The sequence below is a fragment of the Salvelinus namaycush genome, chromosome 30 (genome assembly GCF_016432855.1).
Source record: "Salvelinus namaycush isolate Seneca chromosome 30, SaNama_1.0, whole genome shotgun sequence".
NCBI lineage: Eukaryota > Metazoa > Chordata > Actinopteri > Salmoniformes > Salmonidae > Salvelinus > Salvelinus namaycush.
In genome coordinates this window covers 18,064,297-18,089,707 of record NC_052336.1, presented here as the reverse complement: position 1 = coordinate 18,089,707, position 25,411 = coordinate 18,064,297, and the positions used below count along the sequence as shown (strand labels likewise).

The following is a 25,411-nucleotide window of genomic DNA, read 5'->3' as shown; positions in this document are numbered from 1 at the left end:
GGGCTCGATTAAGTCTGCCCGCTGCATCTCCAACACAGCCTTGTCTGCCGCCTCCTGGCGTGCCAGCGGGATACGGCGGGGACGCATCTTGATGGGTCGAGCATCACCTGTGTCGATCTCATGCTGCACCAGATGAGTCTGACCCACCTCTTCCTCACTCAGTGCAAAGCTGTCTCTGAATTCAAACAGCAACTGCCACAACCGTTCCTGCTGCTCGGGGTCAAGACCAACACAGTTCCTCCCCCATATCTCCCTCACTGCAGACAGGGTCCTCTCCTCTCCCACCTGGAGTAGCTGGGCTGGGGGGGCGCGGCCCGGGCTCCGAGGGCTGTGTCGTGGAGGTAGCTGGGGGAATGTAACACACAGCCGTAGGTGACAGGGGGGCTGGGGAAAAGTCACACACAGATGTGGGGGGGCAGCCATGAGTCTCTGCTGCTTTAACTGTTGGAGTAAAGAGTCTGTTGGGTTGAGTGAATGTGACATTAGGGGGGGCCATGGTGACTTCCGGCCCTCCCTGGAAGTTCAGTGTGCCCCCATTTAGGTCTAACTGGCAGCCTGTGCTCCTAAGAAAGTCCAACCCCAGGATACAAGGGTCCTGAACAGCTGCCACCCACACAGGAGGATGCACAGACCTGCCCCTACTGTCAGAGTCATTATTCCCTTCCCTTTCATGGGTGCCAGCTCACCTGTGACTGTGCGGAGCTGCACAGTTGTGGGCTCACACTGAGTCCAACCTGGCACAATATCTGGCCTCACCAGGGTTACTGTGGACCCAGTGACCACCAGGGCAGAGCAGGGCACCCCCTCCACAGTGACGGGGACATGACAAAAGTCCCCAACACAGTTCCGGCCCATCACAACAACAGGCTCCATCCGCTTGCCCTCGTCTGCTTCTGGGGGAAGTGGAGCCTTGCTTCCCCGTCTGTGCCGGTGGGCTCCTTCTGAAGAAGATGGTGGTTGGGATAGAAAGCCAGGGGTCCGCACTACCCGGTCTATGCGGACCCAGAGCCGTTTCCGTGAGCTCTGGGGGACATGGGGCAATCCCGGCGCAGATGGCCTGGCTGGCCACAACACCAGCAGACCCCGGGACCAGGGCGTGTGTTTTGTGCCGCCTGTAGCGACACAGCACGAATGAGTTCTGTCATTTCAGCCACCCATGCAGGCTTTTCTGGCTCCGGGCTGCTCTGCCCCCCAGCTTGCACAGAGGGTCTGTCTCCCTGCACCCCCACCAAAGCCCCATCTGAAGCCCCAGCCCACACCAGCTCCCTCTCCAAGGCTATCTACAATGACTCAGGATGAGCCAGCGCAGCTCCGTAGGAGAGAGCGCCTGTATGAGCTGATCCAGTGCTAGCTCGCTCTGCACGGAGGGGGGTATGTGAGCATATGCCCGCCGAGAGAGGCTCTCAATGTCATTAGCTAGCACCCATAGAGGCTCTCCAGGCTGCCTGCGTCTATTACTCAGTTCGGAACGCAGTAGCCCGGGCTGTACACACTGTCCATAGCGCCTCCTCAGTGCTCCCACTAAAGCACCATAATCACATCTGTCCTTGGGGCTAATCAATATCAAACAGGCCAGAGCATCATCCGTGAGGCATAAAGCCAACTGCAGTGCCCTATCTTCATTCGACCACCCCCTAAAATGAGCTAACAGTTCAAACTGAGCATGAAAAGCTTCCCAATCCGCCTTACCGGAATACTTTGGGGTCTTAACAGCTACGGACGCAGCCGGGAACTGGGCGCCGCCATATTTACCCTTCTTTTTCAAAACCTCTGCAATCCACCCTGGCATGCTGTCAATTAACTTCTCTAGGGTAGGGGGCAGCATTCGGAATTTTGGATGAAAAGCATGCCCAAATTAAACTGCCTGCTTCTCGGGCCCAGAAGATATGATATGCATATAACTGGTAGATTTGGATAGAAAACACTCAAACGTTTCCAAAACTGTTAAAATAGTGTCTGTGAGTATAACAGAACTGAGTTGGCAGGCGAAAACCTGAGAAAATCCATTCGGGAAGTAGTTTTCTTTTTGGTTTTGTAGTTTTCTATTCAATGCCATTACAGTATCCATTGACTTAGGACTCAAACTGCAGTTCCTATGCCTTCCACTAGATGTCAACAGTCTTTAGAAAGTGTTTCAGGCTTGTATTCTGAAAAATTAGGAAGTAAGAGCAGTCTGAATGAGTGGACCCTAAAGTGTCACAGAGCTTTTTCATGCGCGCGACCGAGAGAGTACCTTTCTTGTTTACCTTTTATATTGACGACGTTATTGTCCGGTTGAAATATTATCGATTACTAAGGCTAAAAACAACCTGAGGATTGAATATAAACATCGTTTGACATGTTTCTATGAACTTTACGGATACAATTTGAACATTTATTGAGTAAATGAATGTCTGCTGAGTGCAACCATATGAAGATCATCAAAGGTAAGGGATTCATTTTATCTCTATTTCTGATTTGTGTAACTCTTCTACTTGGCTGGTTACTGTTTGTAATGATTGGTCTGCTGGGCTATGTTCTCAAATAATCGTAAGGTACGCTTTCGCCGTAAAGCATTTTTTAAATCTGACACCGTGGTTGGATTCACAATAAGTTAATCTTTAAACCTATGTAAAATATGTTTTGTTTTCTGAATTTTAAAAATGAGTATTCTGTATTTGAATTTGGCGCCCAGCAGTTTCACTGGCTGTTGTTGAGGTGGGACGCTAACGTCTCACGTACCCAAGAGAGGTTAACTTCTGGGCCTCATCCTGACTGATGGCAGCCCATTCTTGCAAATCAATGCTTGGAGTTTGTCAGAATTTGTGGTGTTTTGTTTGTCCACCCGCCTCTTGAGGATTTACCACAAGTTCTCAATGGGATTAAGGTCTGGGGATTTTCCTGGCCATGGACCCAAAATATCGATGTTTTGTTCCCCGATCCACTTAGTTATCACTTTTGCCTTATGGCAAGGTGCTCCATCATGCTGGAAAAGGCATTGTTCGTCACCAAACTGTTCCTGGATGGTTGGGAGAAGTTGCTCCTGGAGGAAGTGTTGGTACCATTCTTTTATTCATGGCTGTGTTCTTAGGCAAAATTGTGAGTGAGCCCACTCCCTTGGATGAGAAGCAACCCCACACATGAATGGTCTCAGGATGCTTTACTGTTGGCATGACACAGGACTGATGGTAGCGCTCACCTTGTCTTCTCCGGGCAAGCTTTTTTCCGGATGCACCAAACAATAGGAAAGGGGATTCATCAGAGAAAATGACTTTACCCCAGTCCTCAGCAGTCCAATCCCTGTACCTTTTGCAGAATATCAGTCTGTCCCTGATGTTTTTCCTGGAGGGAAGTGGCTTCTTTGCTGCCCTTCTTGACACCAGGCCATCCTCCAAAAGTCTTCGCCTCACTGTGCGTGCAGATGCACTCACGCCTGCTGCCATTCCTGAGCAAGCTCTGTACTGGTGGTGCCCCGATCCCGCAGCTGAATCAAATTTAGGAGACGGTCCTGGCGCTTGCTGGACTTTCTTGGGCGCCCTGAAGCCTTCTTCACAACAATTGAACCACTCTCCTTAAAGTTCTTGATGATCCGATAAATGGTTGATTTAGGTGCAATCTTACTGGCAGCAATATCCTTGCCCGTGAAGCCCTTTTTGTGCAAAGCAATGATGACGGCACGTGTTCCCTTGCAGGTAACCATGGTTGACAGAGGAAGAACAATGATTCCAAGCACCACCCTCCTTTTGAAGCTTCCAGTCTGTTAATCAAACTCAATCAGCATGACAGAGGGATCTCCAGCCTTGTCCTCGTCAACATTCACACCTGTGTTAACGAGAGAATCACTGACATGATGTCAGCTGGTCCTTTTGTGGCAGGGCTGAAATGCAGTGGAAATGTTTTTTGGGGATTCAGTTCATTTGCATGGCAAAGAGGGTCTTTGCAATTAATTGCAATTCATCTGATCACTCTTCATAACATTCTGGAGCATATGCAAATTTCCATCATACAAACTGAGGCAGTAGACTTTGTGAAAATGAATATTTGTGTCATTCTCAAAACTTTTGGCCACGACTGTATGTATATATATATATATATGCATGCGGGTATGTGTATGCATGTGTATATATATAGATTTATTTAAAAAATTTATGGGAGGTTGGAAATGATGCAGACAATTACATTGATGGAAGCAAAAATCTGCAATATTAAAGCTGATCCATCCCCTAATAAAAAAATATATAAAAAGAAAAAAAAAGTAAGTTAAGAACAAATTCTTATTTACAATGACAACCTACCCCGACCGATGCTGAGACAATTGTGGGACTCCCAATCACGGCCAGATGTGATACAGCCTGGAATCGAACCAGGGACTGTAGTAGCACCTCTTACACTGAGATGCAGTGCCTTAGACTGCTGCGCCACTCGGGAGCCCAATTTAGATTACTTTCTTTCATTGATCCCTAATATTCTGAAACCATTCTCGTGATATATTCTATTGAGTCTGTTCGCTAAAATTCAAACTTAAAAGGCACACCGTATTTAAAGGGATGGCTCAAAATAAATGTACTGAAAACCTTATTGAATGAAAACTTCACAAGAAAATGTGTTGGCCAGCAAGAGGGAGGGTTTTCGGCGGTTTAATTACTTTATTCAGTGCGCACAAGGAAACTACGCCTGCAAAGTCCGTTATGCACCTTCATCAGATAAGTCTGAATACCAACTACTGAAAAGTGCGTAGGAAAGGCATGTGTAAGAAAGGCGGATTTTCCTAAGTCAGAATCGGGCCCTAAGTCAGCAGCAGGGATAGCACACATTTTTTTATTTTTAAAAACACTATCATTACAGCTTGACTCTTTCAACACTGACTTTACTGTAATGCAAGCCTGGGGTTTCAACAGTAAGAACAGTCCCTACGCTTTCACATAATTATCCTAGAACTTGATACATTTTCAATATTGAAACATTTGAAATAAAGACTTACTTAAGGTCAAGGAAAATAATGTATAATTATCATGACATAAGAAAGGAGTGCAAGAGTTTAATAATACTGTACATATAAATAAGTAATTGATAAAGAAATATACAGTACCAGTCAAAAGTTTGGACACACCTACTCATTCAAGGGTTTTTCTTTATTTGTACTATGTTCTACAATGTAGAATAATAGTGAAGACATCAAAACTATGAAATAACACATGGAATTATGTAGTAACCAAAAAAGTGTATATTTTATATTTAAGATTCTTCAAAATAGCCACCTTTTGCCTTGATGACAGCTTTGCACACTCTTGGCATTCTCTCAACCAGCTTCACCTGGAATGATTTTCCAACATTCTTGAAGGAGTTCCCACATATGCTGAGCACTTGTTGGCTGCTTTTCCTTAAATCTGCGGTCCAACTCGTCCCAAACCATCTCAATTGGGTTGAGGTCTGGTGATTGTGGAGGGCAGGTCATCTGATGCAGCACTCCATCACTCTCCTTCTCGGTCATATAGCCCTTACACAGCCTGGAGATATGTTGGGTAATTGTCCTATTGAAAAACAAAATGATAGTCCCTGTCACGTTCGTCGTATGAAGGAGACCAAGGCGCAGCGTTGTATGTGTACATTCTATTTATTAAAGAATGAACACTGAACAAACTAACAAAAATAACAAAACGAAACGTGAAGCTATATGAATAGTACAGACAGGCAACTAAACATAGAACAAGAACCCACAAACACCAAAGGGGAAATGGCTACCTAAATATGATCCCCAATCAGAGACAACGATAAACAGCTGCCTCTGATTGGGAACCATATCAGGCCACCATAAACATACAAATACATAGACCTACAAAACCCTAGATATACAAAAACCCTAGACAATACAAAACCCCTAGACAATACAAAAACTAGCGTAATCCACCCTAGTCACACCCTGACCTAACCAAAATATAAAGAAAACAGAGATATCTCAGGTCAGGGCGTGACAGTCCCAGTAAGCACAAATCAGATGGGATGGAGTATCGCTGCAGAATGCTGTGATAGCCATGCTGGTTAAGTGTGCCTTGAATTCTATATAAATCACAGACAGTGTCACCAGCAAAGCACCCCCACACCATCACACCTCCTCCTCCATGCTTCACGGTGGGAACCACACATGCAGAGATCATCTGTTCACCTACTCTGTGTCTCACAAAGACAGAAGAAGAAAGAACCAAAATCTCAAATTTGGACTCATCAGACCAAAGGACGGATTTCTACCGGTCTAATGTCCATTGTTCATGTTTGTTGGCCCAAGCAAGTCACTTCTTCTTATTGGTGTCCTTTAGTAGTGGTTTCTTTGCAGCAATTCGACCATGAAGGCCTGATTCATGCAGTCTCCTCTGAACAGTTGATGTTGAGTTGTGTCTGTTACTTGAACTCTGTGAAGCATTTAATTGTGCTGCAATTTCTGAGGCTAGTTTTAGCAACTTCACTTGAAGAAACTTTCAAAGTTCTTGAAATTTTCCAGATTGACTGACCTTCATGTCTTAAAGTAATGATGGAATGTCGTTTCTCTTTGCTTATTTGAGCTGTTCTTGCCATAGTATGAATTTGGTATTTTACCAAATAGGGCTATCTTCTGTATACCAGCCCTACCTTGTCACAACACAACTGATTGGCTCAAACACATTAAGAAGGAAAGAAATTCCACAAATGAACTTTTAACAAGGCACACCTGTTAATTGAAATGCATTCCAGGTGACTACCTCATGAAACTGGTTGAGAGAATGCCAAGAGTTTGCAAAGCTGTCATCAAGGCAAAAGGTGGCTATTTGAAGAATCTCAAATATAAAATATAAACTCAGCAAAAAAATAAATGTACCTTTTTCAGGATCCAAATAACTTCACAGATCTTCATTGTAAAGGGTTTAAACACTGTTTCCCATGCTTGTTCAATGAACAATAAACAATTAATGAACATGCACCTGTGGAACGGTCGTTAAGACACTAACAGCTTACAGACGGTAGGAAATTAAGGTCACAGTTATGAAAACTTAGGACACTAAAGAGGCCTTTCTACTGACTACTGAAAAAAACCAAAAGAAAGATGCCCAGGGTCCCTGCTCATGTGTGTGAACTTGCCTTAGGCATGCTGCAAGTGGCCAGGGCAATAAATTGCAATGTCCGTACTGTGAGACGCCTAAAACAGCGCTACAGGGAGACAGGACGGACAGCTGATCGTCCTCGCAGTGGCAGACCACGTGTAACAACAACTGCACAGGATCGGTACATCTGAACATCACACCTGCGGGACAGGTACAGGATGGCAACAACAACTGCCCGAGTTACACCAGGAATGCACAATCCCTCCACCAGTGCTCAGACTGTCCACAATAGGCTGAGAGAGGCTGGACTGAGGGCTTGTAGGCGTGTTGTAAGGCATATCCTCACCAGACATCACCGGCAACAACGTCGCCTATGGGATCAAACCCACCGTCGCTGGAAAAGACAAGACTGGCAAAAAGTGCTCTTCACTGACGAGTCGCGGTTTTGTCTCACCAGGGGTGATGGTCGGATTCGCGTTTATTGTCGAAGGAATGAGCGTTACACTGAGGCCTGTACTCTGGAACGGGATCGATTTGAAGGTGGAGGGTCCATCATGGTCTGGGGCGGTATGTCACAGCATCATCGGACTGAGCTTGTTGTCATTGCAGGCAATCTCAAGGCTGTGTGTTACAGGGAAGACATCCTCCTCCCTCATGTGGTACCCTTCCTGCAGGCTCCTCCTGACATGACCCTCCAGCATGACAATGCCACCAGCCATACTGCTCGTTCTGTGCGTGATTTCCTGCAAGACAGGAATGTCAGTGTTCTGCCATGGCCAGCGAAGAGCCCGGATCTCAATCCCATTGAGCACGTCTGAGACCTGTTGGATCGGAGGGTGAGGGCTAGGGCCATTCCCTCCAGAAATGTCCGGGAACTTGCAGGTGCCTTGGTGGAAGAGTGGGGTAACATCTCACAGCAAGAACTGGCAAATCTGGTGCTGTCCATGAGGAGGAGATGCACTGCAGTACTTAATGCAGCTGGTGGCCACACCAGATACTGACTGTTACTTTTGATTTTAACCCCCCCTTTGTTCAGGGACACATTATTCCATTCTGTTAGTCACATGTCTGTGGAACTTGTTCAGTTTATGTCTTCTTGTTGAATGTTGTTATGTTCATACAAATATTTACACATGTTAAGTTTGCTGAAAATAAATGCAGTTGACAGTGAGAGGACGTTTCTTTTTTTGCTGAGTTTATTTGTTGAACACTTTTTGGTTACTACATGATTCCATATGTGTCATTTCATAGTTTTGATGTCTTCACTATTATTGTACAATGTAGAAAATAGTAAAAATAAAGAAAAACCCTTGAATGAGTAGGTGTGTCCTAACTTTTGACTGGTACTATATATATTTACAACCATCATGCTGTTAGCAAGAAAGTTAGGAGTTAAGTAAAAAATAGATTTCTAAAATGTAACAAACTTAGTCTGTTTTTGCTATATATACTGTATATTCAGATTTTCACATAAAATATTTTAAACCCCTGAAAAGTTCCATATTGGATAACGTAGCATGATTATAAAACATATAAAGCCAATAAATCCTTAACTGCACCAGTGCAGTAGCTTTAACTTCTACAGCGCTATGTTTTTTACCAATTGATTGTGAAAGTAACAAAGGAAACGGCTCAGCGAAATGGCTCGGTCACTTGACTGTCATTAACTATTCTTGAGGTAGCGTGGGTGTAAGGAAGACCAAAGTACAAGTGCAGGGATGTCCAAGTCAAGTCAGCTTGGTTATAGGGCTGGGGTGAGAGTCCATAGAGCCGATGCTAACAGAGCAAAGTCAGGACCAGTGTTAGTACCAGACCCAGACCAGGACAGGGCAGGTGGTGAGAGGCCAGGCCTGTGGCCCCACTGTCCAGCTGTAACTGGTACTGCACCAGAGTCCGGTGGTAGCCCCTCTCCTCAGACACACAGCTGTATGTTCCCTGCTGCTCAGGGCCCATGCTCTCTATTAGCAGGAGACACTGGTGCTCTGACCCTGTGGAGATGCACGGTCTTGCTGTGGTGTTGCCATGGTGCCTCCAGCTGTACTCAGCGTGGCTGGACAAGGTTGGGCAATGGAGGAAGTACTTTGAAGATTGAGAAACTCTGATTCCATCTGCAGCGCCAACTGATGACCTTAGAAAGTAAACTAAGAGCAAAACATAGCTTTTTAGACTTCCATAGCTAACTATTGTGGATGGTTTCCATCCTTTACTATAGTAGATGGTCATAATAAATGGTTTTGTATTTATACAAGGATGGCTGTAACACTACACACCTTTACTTGCAGTAACTCCTCTGGATATGTTGCTGCATACCTGATGGTTCCCGTTCTCCACATCCTGAATTGTATTACTGTATAAAGACAAGCACATACGAGTTAAGGAGTCTCAACCAGAAACTCAAACAGCAAATAGTGAATGTCTCTTTTCTCTCAGAGGTTGCTCATTCCTGTCTATGGGACAGTAGAGTGTCTACCTTGTGGTTGGCAGAGATAGTTATTTGAAACTGCAAAGATGAACTGAAAACACATGGTATCACACCAACAGAGCATAGAGCATTTGTCTACACAACAGGTAGTGTGTAGTATCGTCTGTGTGTAGCATGTGTGCATGTGTTGGGGAAGTGTAGAAGAAGAAGTGTAGTATACTTTTAACAGCAGGTGGGGATCAGAGTGAGGAAGTGAGAACTTTTTCCACTGACACACACTGCAGACACACACTGCAGTATGTTACGTTTAATCAAATGAAGTATATTTTGTTTGCTTTTATGGCCTCTATCTGACACCATATTTGTTTTAAGTATATTTTGTTTGTTTTCATGCCCTCATCTGACACCACATTTGTTTGAAAAGGGCCATGTGTGTTTACATAATTCTGGAAAAACTGGCTCTGGCCATGTTGAGCTGAACTGATGGAAAATAAGGTCTAGCATAATGGCCAAAATAATGCACCACTCTATATTAGCATTTTTGACAAACACTATGAAGTGTTCCAAATAAACTGTATAAGGCTGACAGGAAACCGCAGAGAGGAAACCATTAATGAAAAATCATTTTTTTAATCACTACCATTAAATATCTATACAGCAGATGCTATAAGATGAAACCAGGTTGTGTTTGGTCTTACTTTGTAGCTGTGGTGCAGTGATGGCCGTCCCAGCCACAGTAAGGGTCTCTGGCCAGGACACAGTCTTCACACTGGGCTCCATACTGCTCACAGCTGCCCAGGTCAATCTGAACCAGCTCTCTGCTGGAGCCCACATACAGCTTCCCCTGGAACACAACACCACAAGAACAGTAGTACACTCTTTGTCAAAAGAGTACTGTAGGAAGTACTCAAACAATGACTGTTGACTGCAGAAGAAAGTTACTGATTTACAATAAGAACACCACTTCTTTCACAATATTATTATAGAGATATAAATATAGTTGTTATGGTTGAATTTGTTCCTGTCTATTGTCCCTCTCATCCCGTTCAGACCTCTGGGGCGTATTGTCGTCGGATTTTGGAATCCACCTTCCGATGTGGACGCATTGGAGATGGATCTAACGTTAGCAACAGCCTACAACATTCTGTGTATTTGAATAAGGCATGCGATTTCAAACCTGTGGCCAATACTTATCATAAAACTAAATCCACAATGCCGTCAAATGATATGCATATGGAATGCCTTTTAAGGACAAGAACATCTGTGGTTGAATCATCAAACGTTCAGCCATGATCAAATAACTGATCAACGTGTTAAAACATGGTTTGAAAGGGATCTCTTTGACTATTGTCTATTCCACTCCATGTTTCATTACTACCACTGTTGGATCTGTGGGGAGATTTCCGTGTGGGCTGTGTTCCTTGACTCACCGTGGAGGAGTGCAACATCATACTGAGGATGTGTGCTCTGTAGTTAAAAGGTTGTAACTCAGCGATGATGAAGGCATGACCATCCCTCTCCAGAACCTTATGAATCCCTCCATTCCCTAGTGTAGACACACGCACGCACACGCACACGCACACACACACACACACACACAGTGTCAAACAGCAGTTATCGATCATTGAGGATATGAGTGAGAGTCAAACATTACAAAAAAAAGGTGTGTGTAAGAAATGTCAACACAGTCATTTAAGCATAACACACAGTAGTTCATGTTTCATCATAATGTTGAGACATCCTCCAGTCATATTACACCACCCACAGTACAGATGCATGGTGAGGCATAGACTCACCCTAAGGACACATATCTATGAGTATCTATGACTATTGCTACAGTAATGCTTCTGATACTGTACGTCAATTACATTCATCAGTCTCATGTTTGGATTGTACTTCTCTGACACTAACCACAACCTACAAACTGTTGTGCAAGCGTGAATCTCAAGTTAGGGTTGTTTGAATAAGTCTGTGTGTGCCAATGATGGGAAATGAACTGCATCTCTGGTTTCCCAGCACAGTGTGATAAGAGTATACTTCCGCTTAGTTCTCTTTTTAAACTTAAAAATAAACTGCTCAGACAGGCCTTTTTTACACCTTACAAAAGATCACTTTATACCCATGTACGGTCAATAGTATTTCAACCTCCTGAAAGCCTCTGTCTCTTAAAACTGGTGTGAGTATAAGATGGAAACGTTCTCATCTCATCTACATTCCTATAAATATGCTGTACGTATACACAATACGGCTCCCTATCATCACTTGCTGCTGGGTCATAAAAGGTCTATGTTAAAGGTCTCCAAACAGAAGGTTTCCCGTCATTCCTTTCAGACTGATCATATCTGATTCATCGTCTAGAGATCAAAACTTCTCACCTAGAGACAGAAACAGTACATTCCCCTTTCCTTGGACTCTGTCCACGCAGATGTGGTGATAATAGTGGTGAGTGACCAGGAGAGGCCTACTGGTGACCCACTCCTCCATCTCTGAAACCTTGTCCACCATCTTCAGGACTTCCATGGGGAGTTTAGTACTGTCTTTAACACACTACAAGAGGATGGACACTTTTATGTATACTTCAACATACGAAGACATACACAGAATACAGTCCAATATAGTAGACATACAGAGTAAAGGAGTAGAGCTGACCAGAAAGTCATATTGTTGAGCATACCTCCCCAGGTCGTGGGCTTGGAACGGACCCCGTGTGTCCCTTGAAGTTGGAGGTATTAAAGATGCGGTCAATATCTTCTACGGTGTAGACACATACAGCACTCATACCCCTAGGGGCAGACACAGAGCTTAGCAAGTTTCAACTACCCCCTTACTAAAGATCTCTTTCACAATGTTTCACAACATCCGTTTTCAGTTCAGAGAAACAGCTGACTCTCAAGATCAGAAAAGGGGAGAGGGGAAGCACAACCCAAACTTCCATGGTGATAAGAACAAAACAAAGACTACGACATTTTGGTTTTCTTAATCGTTGTGTCACATTCAGTTTTATGTTTTTTCTCTTTCAAATTTGATTTATTTTCTTAACGGCACTGCAACTTCATGTCATAAACTGTACTATGAGTCCCTGCTACCAGCTCCCGTTGTGTTGTTATTGCTGATTTGTGTATGTTACTAAGGTCCATTCTGATCTATCTACAGTATGGCGTCCTACCAGCCATTCCTGAAGAGTGCATAGACCCTGGTATCCTGCCACCTCTCTGCCAGAACACTGTTCACGTCCACTAGCTGGGTGAAGGACAGCCTGCTGTCATGGTCTCCACAGAAGAGCCTGGCACTCAGCTTGGAGGTCCACCTGAACTGCAGATAGCCCTTAGGTCCTCCACGATCGGCCTGGAACACACATGCAACCACAGACATGCTAAGATAATCACAGTGGGTAGTGCACACACCACTCAAGGAGCCCCCCAATGGAATTAGTCTTAATTAAGGGCTTAAATGGGCAGTAATGGAGTGGTACCGCATATGAAAGAGCTACAAAAATGTTCTGAACTAAACTGCAACACTGGTGATTACATACAGTGCAGGCATGATTCATGTTCTACAGTATGTAGTGCTTACCAGTGGAGGCTGCTGGGGAGAACGGCTCATAATAATGGCCGGAACGAAGCAAATGGAATGGCATTAAAACACCTGGAAACCATGTGTTTGATGTATTTAATAACATTCCACTGATTCCTCCCAGTCATTACCACGAGCCTGTCCTCCTCAATTAAGGTGCCACCAACCTCCTGTGGTGCTTACCATGCAGACTTGAGCAACCCGAGGAACCCAGAGATCAGAGTCCAAACGCGGGTCTCGGTTCTTCTCTATGTAGAAAGCATATAGTCTGTCCTGCAGACGATCCTCTCTCTGCTCGCTAGCCACCAAACTCACATATCTCTGTTCTAAGGAAAAGAACAGGAGGAATAATGACAGTCCATGAACAGTCTGATCAGATATACAGTACTACGCAAAACAATGTCAGGCCATGTCTTGTTCTCTCGCCCTGTTCCATACCTGTTCCACTGTCCATTTCTGTCCATATCCTGTTCTTCCCAAACTTGTTGATCCCCACGGAACCCTCTGTACCTGAGTGAGTGGTGTAGAACTCCTCTACCCCAGAAGAACCTGGAGACACAACACATTAGCTCAATAACCACTCATGAACATTAGGTCTTATTATAGAGTAATGTTTTCCAATTAGACATTTTCCTCACCAATGAGGAGCGACGGCTCTCTTTCATTTATGTGTTGACCAATGTATTGGATGCCCTTGGATGGAGTGCAGTTAAACGGGTCGTCTGATGGGTTCTACAGTGGAATCGTTTTGTGTTAACACGCCAATGGCAAAATGGTATCATGAAAAGTCATGTATACTTATATAATGAAAAGTATTTCCCATACCATGTAACAGCACAATGTGTGTTGTTGTCCATTGGTTCCACACAGGAACAGTTGGTTTGGATCTTTAGTCATGTGTAAAACAGTGATGTTATAGTGACAGTCCTGAAGGCCAAAACAGAACCGTGTTACATGGTTGTAAACTCAATATGTGCAACTTTAGTAATGAACTATGCTATAAAACCAACATCCTCTCATCTTTTCAGATACTCACTGGTGATGTGGAATCATTACTTCTACATCCCTCTCGAAACACAGGACTCTGCAAAGGCAATCATTAAAAAGATTGTACAGGTACAGATGTAGGATCTTCATTTGAGCGAGTTTAATACAACAGAACATGTGGATTATAATTAATGGACATTTTTTGTAGGCATTGATACATTTTCGTTAGGGTAAATCAAGTGACATTTTAAAGTGGATATTACAAACTTTAAAAGCCTTCTTAAACATTGAATAAACTACAAGTTTGCATTTCTTGCTGTGCAGCAACAAAATAGTGATCAAAGTAAGATCCTACATCTGTACATGTAGAGTACAATGTTCAATACATCCATCTCAACATAATTTAGTCCACAGCATGTAAGAGGGGAAGGACTGTTTAGCTAAATATTGAATGTAAAAATATCAATATCCCTCCCTCTGTTATTACCATCATTTACATTACAGCAACTGTATTGGACAATCCTACTTAGAGCACAACCTGAATAGAGCTAAATCAATATAAAGCAACACAATACACAAGTAAGGTTTGCAGTAAGGGTATGTAACTCAGTCATACTACCATTCTAGAGGTATTAGAACTGTGGAAGTTTGTCCGGAACAGGTTTTTGTGGCCTGTAGCATATACTATGTTGTCCTGAGGGCCCTGTAGGAGCTCTATGTGGCTGTTATTCCCAGACAGTTGGATTCTTAGGAAGCTCACATCTGAGAACACAGAGATATAAATCATTAAGCAAACATATGACTGGACTGGATATGTGTTCATGCAACAACTGTGCTCATTGAGATTACACTCTGGAACTAGGATAACTTCTTGGAAACCATGATTGATCCTTATGACGGACCAGGTGAAAGCTATGTCATGGAAAGAGCAGGTGTTCCTAATGTTTTGTACACACAGTGTATACTGACATTGCCAGAGTTAAATAAAAGAAGGTACCCAGTGACCAAATTTGAATAGGGTTAATGATTCACGTTGTGCGAGATGAGTTTATCATTCTAACTTTACCGTAGCATAGCATATTTCCATATTATATTAAGGATAGGCCTACTGTCCTTTTATCTCACCACTGTGAAGGGCTGTATGATATCTCATGGACATTCCTCATTAAATATGTTCAAGCTCAGTATTAATGTAGGCTTGTATGAGTATGAATAGTTTGTGTTCCTTACCAGAGTTGGCTAATGACAAAGGTATGAAATATGGTTCATGTTCTTGTACTTTTGGAGAAGCGCAAAAAGGATCCTACTCTCTTTCATTTCTCTCCCTTGAGTCGGAACGGTACTATGTCAGAATGTGGACAGCCAGAGCCCGTCACAGTATACCTCAATCCAGGGATGGAATATATCGTTGTACTTCTAATCATCATGAAATGATGAAAGGTGAATCGAGAAGATTGAAATACTGTTCATTTTTTATTAAACTGTCATTTTCGTCAGCAAGCTAGGCAAGCTAATGCTAAAGCAACCCATTGGATTCAACAACACTTCAAGGTAGGTACTCACCCCAACTCTAGGCGTTGCACTTTCAATGGGCTGCTATTGCATTAGCTAGCCTAGCATGCTGGTGAAAACGTCAGTTTAATTAAAAACAAGCAGTATTTAAATCTTCTCGATTCGGGATGATTATGAGTACAACGACATATTCCATCCCTGGATTGAGGTATGTTTTCACATTCCGGCATAGCACCACAGCGTTTCTAAACCCAGAGACCCAACATTGCTAGATTTCCGGGAACGTTTGCGAAACAGACTGAGCAGACCAGGCCGGGGTTTGAGAAGTCAATGAGAGAAGTGAAATGGCTTTAAGTATTTGAATATGTTATTATTCCAACCATGTGAAAGTGACAAAATAACACGTTTTAATTTCAGTCAAAAACAACTTTATATCGAAGGAGTGCCTTTGATTTGATGGCCTGCATGAGCTTAGCTAGCCAACGTCCCCATGACATCGCCTACAAGTGTGATCTGGGATTTCTATTGGAGAAGCAGTTCCTGTCTATCTTCAGACAGTACTATTAGAGATAGAACAATGAGACAGATATTTCACTGGATGTATAAATGTGAAGCTTCCGCTTGGCGTTTCAACTCACTACCGAAGCCCAGTTGCCTGCAGTGTGAGAAGATGGAACGAGATAGATTTTGCCATACATTCTGTTAATTTTCTCATCGATGAAACATTTGATCTCAATACAATTTCCTGTTCCCAAAACTACAATATGTTATGAACAGAGTGGACTAAGTTTTGTACTTTTTTTCCCCAAATGTAACCTTTATTTAACTAGGCAAGCCAGTTAAGAACACACTCTTATTTACAAATATGCCTACGGACGACACTGGGCCAATAGTGCGCAGCCCTATGGGACTCCCAAACAAGGCCGTTTGTGATAACTTTAAAAGCAGCCAACAAGTGCTCAGCATATGTGGGAGCTCCTTCAAGACTATTGGAAAAGCATTCCTCATGAAGCTGGTTGAGAGAATGTCAAGAGTGTGCAAAGCTGTCATCAAGGCAAAGGGTGGCTACTTGGAAGAATCTCAAATATAAAATATATTTTGATTTGTTTAACACTTTTTTGGTTACTACATGATTCCATATGTGTTATTTCATAGTTTTGATGTCTTCACTATTATTCTACAATATAGAAAATAGTAAAAATAAAGAAAAACCCTGGAATGAGTAGGTGTATCCAAACTCTTAACTGGTACTGTACTTAAGTATCAAAAGTAAATGTAGTTGCTAAAATATACTTAACTATCAAAAGGAAAGGGAAAAGTATGAATAATACAAAATTCCTTATATTAATCAAACCTGGCGGCACAATTTTTACATTTATTTTTATTTATGGATAGCCAGGGTCACACTCCAACACTTAGACATAATTTACAAACAAAGCATTTGTGTTTAGTGAGTCCGCCAGATCAGAGGCAGTAGGGATGACCAGGGATGTTCTCTTGATAAGTGTGTGAATTTGACTATTGTCTGTCCTGCAAAGCATTCAAAATGTAACGAGTGCTTTTGGGTGTCAGGGAAAATATATGGAATAAAAAGTACATACTTTTCTTTATGAATGTAGTGAAGTTAAATTTGTCAAAAATATAAATAGTAAAGTAAAGTACAGATACCCAAAAGTACTAGTAGTACTTTAAAGTATTTTTTACATCACTGCAAAAATCGCCATTGGTCTTGTGTAATCATACCAAACATAACATATATAATGTACTAATTTGAGTGTCCCGGATTTGCTTTTACTATGTTACGTCTAGTCTATGAGAACAGCCTTGTCTTTGATAGCACAGTTCCAAATCAAGAGAGAGAAAGATAACTCAATGAGAGTAGAGTCCTTTTGGCTATTGTGGACTTTTCCTCCAAATGGTTTAGTATTAAATATAAATCAACCCCTTTGGCTATTGTGGACTCAATACAGTTTTAGTAGCTATTGAATATAAATCGACTCCTAATAGGCCTAACCATTCAACCCTGCTGTCGTCATTCAATACTTGTACTATTGATTTAAAAGAAAAAGCTTACTTTACCTTTGTCTGTCAATGTCACTCTCGGTTTGTGGGTAAGGGTCGAAGCTTTCAACGAAAATAACATGTGTCCTAAAAAGACGGCAAAGAGCGCGAGCGGACACATACTTTTCTGAGTCTAGGCTCTCCGCAATGAATTACTTGAAACTGTAGGCACGTTGATTTAGCATACAACACAGGGGTGGGGTCTGTATAGATACAGTCTGATCTTCCGTCTAGTCTTGTCTTCAATTTTCAATCAAGTACAGTAGCCTCAAAGTAGCTTAATTGTTCTGTTGGGAAACAGTCTCCACTCGGGTAATATTTTTGATAGACTACGCATATTAGCCTATTTTCTGAGAAGGCTAGACTAGTCTAGACCAGGGGTTCTTAAACCTTTCCAGCCTGGGACCCAAATAAGAAATTCTGTGTTTTCCTGGGACCCAAACTTAGGAAAATATGCAACTATACATAAATATCATTACATTTCATTGCCCTTATGTCTAAAACAAATGCAACATAGACAACAATAAATAACAATGAAATTAAATATGTATTATTTTTTATTTTCCCCCATTAAAAACACTTACATATCTGTCTAGGTTGGAACTGTTGCTGTTAAAATACAATAAATCATTTTCATTCTGAACTGGAATAAACGGATTGATCACAACACACAGATGAGTACCAGAACACACACAGGCTTTTTGATAGTGCAACCCTAAGGAACAGTACAGATGAAAAATGATCAGGCCTACTGTACATCTTACTGTAGAAATGATTGTTAAAAGAAAGTCTAGGTTGGAACTGTTGCTGTTATAATACAATACATCGTTTTTATTTTGAACAGGAATAAAATTAACAACCCAGAACTGTGTGAGTGTTTGCCTCAAAAAGCATCTTGCTTCAATCAAGTGTATTCCAGTTAATAACAATTATTATTGTATTGTAGCGACCCGCACAGACAGCTGTGTGTTATGTGTTAGGCTAGTAGGTGGTTGTGTTCGCGGGGTCCGACATGTCAGTCAACCTGCTATCTGCCAATCACGGGAATGCCTGGAATGTTCTGATGCCGGGCATCCTGGCGGTTGGCGGAGTGGCGTGGAGGGGGGTTGGGCAGGGGGATGGAGCATTGGAAGTTAAGACCAGGTTTTGCCTTTGTTCTCTCTCTTACGTCTGGGCTTCACAAGAGAAGGTCACGATTGGCTTGTGGGTTATCTTTCATTTATTTGGCGTGGGCTACGGCCAAACAGTAGCCTGTGTAAAGTTGGTTTAATAAACCGTCCATTCGTAAACTCAATCCTCTGTCTGGACAGTCGTTCTTTTATGATCTAGTCAGGTCATTACATTGGTGTCAGAAGTAAAAACGTTGATAAAAGTTTGCCAGCTAGCTAGCTGACTTCTGTGGCTAGCTACCGTAGGTGAGAACGGGGGTTGAAAATGCTTCGAGGGAATCCGAAAGTGAAGGTGGAGGTAGGGGACGATTATGGCCAAGGAGATACGTGTGAATGGACGTCGGAGGTTCTGGCTGAGGAGATCGCCAGGGCGTCGGAGCGCAGAGGCCGCTTGAGGGAGGACGCTAGAGTGATGGCGGCTGAAGCGGGCATGAGCGCCTCGTCGACTGTGTTTCGCGCGGATTCTGGTGGGCGGGCCGAAGTGGTGACGTCGACGCGGCGGGACGAGGAATCTGGGGCTCAGGATGTAAACAAACATGGCGGCGCCCAGTTCCCGGCTGCGTCCGTATCTGTTAAGACCCCGAAGTATTCCGGTAAGGCGGATTGGGAAGCTTTTCATGCTCAGTTTGAACTGTTAGCTCATTTTAGGGGGTGGTCGGATGAAGAAAGGGCACTGCAGTTGGCTTTATGCCTCACGGATGAAGCTCTGGCCTGTTTGATATTGATTAGCCCCGAGGACAGACATGATTATGGCGCTTTAGTGGGAGCACTGAGGAGGCGCTATGGACAGTGTGTACAGCCCGGGCTACTGCGCTCCGAACTGAGTAATAGACGCAGGCAGCCTGGAGAGCCTCTACGGGTGTTAGCTAATGACATTGAGAGCCTCTCTCGGCGGGCATATGCTCACATGCCCCCCTCCGTGCAGAGCGAGCTAGCACGGGACCAGTTCATACAGGCGCTCTCTCCTACGGAGCTGCGCATACAGACCCAGCTGGCTCATCCTGAGTCATTGCAGATAGCCTTGGAGAGGGAGCTGGTGTGGGCTGGGACTTCAGCTGGGGCTTTGGTGGGGGTGCAGGGAGACACACCCTCTGTGCGAGCTGGGGGGCAGAGCAGCCCGGAGCCGGAAAAGCCTGCATGGGTGGCTGAAATGACAGAACTCATTCGTGCTGTGTCGCTACAGGCGGCACAAAACACACACCCTGGTCCCAGGGTCTGCTGGGGTTGTGGCCAGCCAGGCCATCTGCGCCGAAATTGCCCCATGTCCCCCAGAGCTCAGGGAAACAGCTCGGGGTCCGCATAGACCGGGTAGTGCGGACCCCTGGCTTTCTATCCCAACCACCATCATCTTCAGGAGGAGCCCACCGGCACAGACGGGGACGCAAGGCTCCACTTCCCCCAGAAGCAGACGAGAGCAAGCGAATGGAGCCTGTTGTTGTGGTGGGCCGGACCTGTGTTGGGGACTTTTGTCATGTCCCTGTCACTGTGGAGGGTGTGCCCTGCTCCGCCCTGGTGGACACTGGGTCCACAGTAACCCTGGTGAGGCCAGATATTGTGCCAGGTTGGACTCAGTGTGAGCCTACAACTGTGCAGCTCCGCACAGTCACAGGTGAGCTGGCACCCATGAAAGGGAAGGGAATAATGACTCTGACAGTAGGGGGCAGGACTGTGCGTCATCCTGTGTGGGTGGCGGCTGTGCAGGACCCTTGTATCCTGGGGTTGGACTTTCTTAGGAGCACAGGCTGCCAGTTAGACCTAAATAGGGGCACACTGAGCTTCCAGGGAGGGCCGGAAGTCACCATGGCCCCCCCTAATGTCACATTCACTCAACCCAACAAACCCTTTACTCCAACAGTTAAAGCAGCAGAGACTCATGGCTGCCCCCCCTCCCCCACAGCTGTGTGTGACTTTTCCCCAGCCCCCCTGTCACCTACTGCGGTGTGTTACATTCCCCCAGCTACCTCCATGACACAGCCCTCTGTGAGCCCAGGCCGCGCCCCCCCAGCCCAGCTACCCCAGATGGGAGAGGAGAGGACACTGTCTGCAGTGAGGGAGATATGGGGGAGGAACTGTGTTGGTCTTGACCCCGAGCAGCAGGAACGGTTGTGGCAGTTGCTGTTTGAATTCAGAGACAGCTTTGCGCTGAGTGAGGAAGAGGTGGGTCAGACTCATCTGGTGCAGCATGAGATCGACACAGGTGATGCTCGACCCATCAAGATGCGTCCCCGCCGTATCCCGCTGGCACGCCAGGAGGCGGCAGACAAGGCTGTGTTGGAGATGCAGCGGGCAGACTTCATTGAGCCCTCAGACAGCCCCTGGGCGGCGCCAGTCGTCATGGTTCCGAAGAAGGGGGGCAAGCTGAGGTTCTGTGCGGACTACAGGCGGCTGAATGAGGTAACCAGGAAGGACTCATACCCCATACCACGTATCGATGAGTCGCTGGACCTGGTTAGGGGGTCCTCCTGGTTCTCCTCACTAGACCTCCGCAGTGGCTACTGGCAGGTGCCCCTCTCCCCAGAGGCCAGAGCCAAAACTGCATTCTCCACTAACAGAGGACACTGGCAGTTCAAGGTCCTGTGCTTTGGCCTGTGCAACGCTCCAGCTACTTTTGAGCGTTTGATGGACAGGGTGCTGGATGGCATCCCCAGACAGCAGTGTCTGGTATACCTCGATGACATCCTGGCCCATGGCAGCTCCTTCCAGTCAGCCCTGGGGGCGCTACGGCGTGTGCTGGAGAGGGTGGCTGCCGCAGGTCTGAAGCTCCACCCCGAGAAGTGCCACTTCATGAGGAGAGAGGTGTCCTTCTTGGGCCACCGAGTGGGGAAGGAGGGGATCAGCACCATGGAGGACAAGGTAGGGGCTGTCAGAGACTGGCCCACCCCCACCGACCAGCGTCAGCTGAAGAGCTTCCTGGGCCTGGCCTCGTACTACAGGAGGTTTGTACGGGGCTTCTCAAGCGTTGCTGCTCCACTGAACCGCCTGCTGCCGAAGGACAAAGCTTTCACTTGGACAGTGGAGTGTGAGGAGGCGTTCAACACCCTCAAACGTGCACTGATCGAGGCCCCCGTGCTCGCCCCCCCTGACCTCACCTTGCCCTTTATCCTGGACACAGACGCGAGCAATGTGGGCATGGGTGGGGTGCTGGCCCAGGTGGGGCCAGCGGGGGAGAGAGTGGTGGCGTACTTCAGCAAAACATTTGACAAACATGAGCGCCGCTACTGTGTCACCCGGCGGGAGCTCTTGGCTGTTGTGGCTTCCGTCAAACACTTCAAGTACTACCTGGGTGGTCTGCCCTTTACTGTAAGGACTGACCACTCTGCTCTCCAGTGGCTCATGTCTTTCAGAGAGCCAGAGGGGCAGGTGGCACGCTGGTTGGAGGAGCTTCAGCCGTATGACTTCACAGTGGTGCACAGGGCAGGGGCACGCCACTCCAACGCCGACGCCATGTCCCGTCGGCCCTGTACTGCAGACGGCTGCCGCCACTGTGAGCGGAGAGAGGGACGGGAGAGAGAGCTGTGTGCAGAGGGGGTCTGTGCCACAGTGTGTCGGGCGAGCGGGCCTGTCTGCTGTGAGCTGCAGACTGTCGACGTGGCTGAATGGCGGCAGCAGCAGGGACGGGACACAGACCTACAGCCAGTGCTACAGTGGGTAGAGGCGCAGGTGAGGCCACCATGGGAAGAGGTGACAGCGCTCTCACTCGCGACCAAAGGGTTGTGGTCAAAGTTTGAGAGACTGCGGCTGGCTGATGGCGTGCTACAGCGGGCATGGAAGGAGTCAGCTACGGGAGAGGAGAGGTGGCAGGTGGTGGTCCCAAAAGCATTGCGGGAGGCTGTGCTCCAGAGTACTCATGGCGGGGTGGGGACTGGACACTTTGGGGTCACAAAAACACTGCGCCGTCTCCGTCAGGGCTTCTACTGGGGGCAGCACAAGAGGGATGTGGAGGACTTTTGTCGCCGCTGTGACAACTGCACAGCGAGAAAGGGCCCCCCAGGCCGCTCTCATGCTCAGCTCCAACAGTTCCCAGTGGGGGCTCCCATGGAGAGGGTGGGAGTGGATGTAGTTGGGCCGTTCCCCACCACAGACAGTGGAAACCGCTGGGTGCTCACGGCCATGGACTATTTCACAAAATGGCCCGAGGCCTATGCTCTGCCTGACCAGGAGGCAGAGACCATCGTCGACGCCCTGACAGCGGGGATGTTCAGCAGGTTTGGAGCTGCAGAGTCCATCCACAGCGACCAGGGCAGAAACTTTGAGTCCCGTGTGTTCGCCACCATGTGTGAGAGGCTGGGTATGCACAAGACCCGCACTACTCCTCTCCATCCTCAAAGTGATGGCCTTGTAGAGCGCTTCAATAAAACGCTTGGACAGCAGCTGGCCATCGTCTCTTCCAAACACCAGCGTGACTGGGACAAGCACCTGCCTATGGTCCTCATGGCATGCCGCTCCGCTGTCCAAGACTCCACCTCCTGCACGCCTGCCCTCCTCATGCTGGGGAGAGAGATCCGCACCCCTGCGGAGATGGCGTTTGGTCGGCCCCTGGATAGCCCTCATGTTCCCCCGGGGCCGGAGTATGCCCGGAGACTCCAGGACCGCCTGGAGACAGCCCACACCTTCGCCAGAGAGCAGCTGGTGAATGCAGGTGTGAGGCAGAAGAGGAACTATGACGTGCACACCCGGGGAAGGCACTTTGTGGCTGGGGAGCTGGTCTGGGTCTACAGCCCGCTAAGGAAAAAAGGCAGATGCCCCAAGTTGGACAGTCACTGGGTGGGACCCTGCAGTGTCCTGGAGAGGGTAGGGGAGGTTGTTTACCGGGTGCAGCTTCCTCCCAGGGGGAGAAAGGTGGCACTGCACCGGGACAGGTTAGCCCCATACAGAGGGGCCTCTTCTCCCCAAACCCCAGGAACCCCCACAATTCCCCTCTCTGGCAATGCCATTCTCCAGGCACCCACCCCCAGGTGCCGCAGACAAGGCTCCAGACAGCCCACTCCCCCTGTCTCCCCCCCTGTGTCACCGCGTGGTTCCCCAGAGCCACGGACTGTATTACCCGTTCCCGCTTCCTTGTCCCCCATATCCCTGCCTTCATCCCCTGGTTCCCAGAGGGGCACTCTGCGACCATCACGGCCACGCAGGCAAAGGAGACCTCCGGGTCTCTTCAGAGACTTTGTTTGTTCCCTCGGGGACGAGGGACTTTGTGGTGGGGGGGCTGTGTAGCGACCCGCACAGACAGCTGTGTGTTATGTGTTAGGCTAGTAGGTGGTTGTGTTCGCGGGGTCCGACATGTCAGTCAACCTGCTATCTGCCAATCACGGGAATGCCTGGAATGTTCTGATGCCGGGCATCCTGGCGGTTGGCGGAGTGGCGTGGAGGGGGGTTGGGCAGGGGGATGGAGCATTGGAAGTTAAGACCAGGTTTTGCCTTTGTTCTCTCTCTTACGTCTGGGCTTCACAAGAGAAGGTCACGATTGGCTTGTGGGTTATCTTTCATTTATTTGGCGTGGGCTACGGCCAAACAGTAGCCTGTGTAAAGTTGGTTTAATAAACCGTCCATTCGTAAACTCAATCCTCTGTCTGGACAGTCGTTCTTTTATGATCTAGTCAGGTCATTACAGTATTTTAACAGCAACAGTTCCAACCTAGACTCGTTTTCAACAATAATTTAATTTCTACAGTAAAATGTGCAGTAGGCCTGATCATTTTTCATCTTTGTCTGTACTGTTACTAGGATCAGTAGCTAGCTAGTTTTGGAGAATGTTAGCGATTAGCTGTGTACAAGGCCAGGGGATTGTTTGAAAGAGGAACTTACATCTACTACTATGAGTTAGTTAATACTCCCTTATTTCTGCTTATCATCACCTGTTATAAAATGACAACAATGCCTTGCTAGCTGACTTACTTCTCCACCGTCGAAGCACTGTTTCCTGAAGCATTATTCCCCGTTCTGAAATTACTCCCTGGGTTTACCATCATGGTGTGGATTTTTGGTCAGGGCGTGTCGTTTTATTAATTTGTTCGTTATGAGACTCATTACTAAGCACAAAACACATTGTGGGCGCTCCTCGTTATAAGTCTGTATGAAAGAGAGAGAAACTAATCGCTGTATATGCGTTTCATAACAATTGAGCTCAGTCAGAATTTGTGGCTAGCATGAGTCCATTTGATTACAGCGGTGAGTGAATGCGAGTGGAAATGACAAGTCAGTGGCAGATAGCGCATCATCTGCTGCTGAACGACAGCGCTGCATCTCGTGTGTCGCTGAGTGATCTTAGAGAAAAGATCCGGTAAACCGCGAAGCACACGGGCATCTCCCTCTCCCACTCACGCAGCTGCCAAACTGAGCAGAGACCGCTGCTAAGCAGAGAGCGCACTGAACAGAGAGCGCAGATGCACCAAATAAATTCCAGTAATTAATTAAGTAATTATACATTTACACTGACACGTCGCGACCCACCATTAACAGGTCCGCGACCCCATACTTTAAGAAAGGCTGGTCTAGACTAAACAGTAGTCTTTTACTCTCTTCCGACCCAGGTGCATAGAATATAATACATTAATTTAATTGGGGCAAATCTCTATCAAGTTTAAACTGGAAAATGAGCTGAGCTGTCATCAAAAGCCAAGGGGTTTTGGGCAATGAGG

General features: G+C 46.2%; 1 protein-coding gene across 1 annotated transcript; it reads right to left on the bottom strand.

Moving 5' to 3' along the window:
* Window positions 1-8,331: 8,331 nt before the first annotated feature.
* LOC120025109 (semaphorin-7A-like) lies at window positions 8,332-17,748 on the bottom strand. The gene is made up of 14 exons (XM_038969541.1): window positions 17,626-17,748; window positions 14,654-14,796; window positions 14,084-14,131; window positions 13,873-13,974; window positions 13,686-13,779; window positions 13,486-13,596; window positions 13,231-13,373; window positions 12,641-12,819; window positions 12,149-12,257; window positions 11,850-12,021; window positions 10,905-11,020; window positions 10,173-10,318; window positions 9,323-9,399; window positions 8,332-9,193 (listed from the first exon to the last, which is right to left on the bottom strand). The coding sequence occupies exons 1-14, from the start codon at window positions 17,726-17,728 to the stop codon at window positions 8,829-8,831; spliced, it is 1,908 nt and encodes a 635-aa protein (XP_038825469.1). The 5' UTR covers window positions 17,729-17,748; the 3' UTR covers window positions 8,332-8,828.
* Between the last annotated feature and the right edge of the window lie 7,663 nt (window positions 17,749-25,411).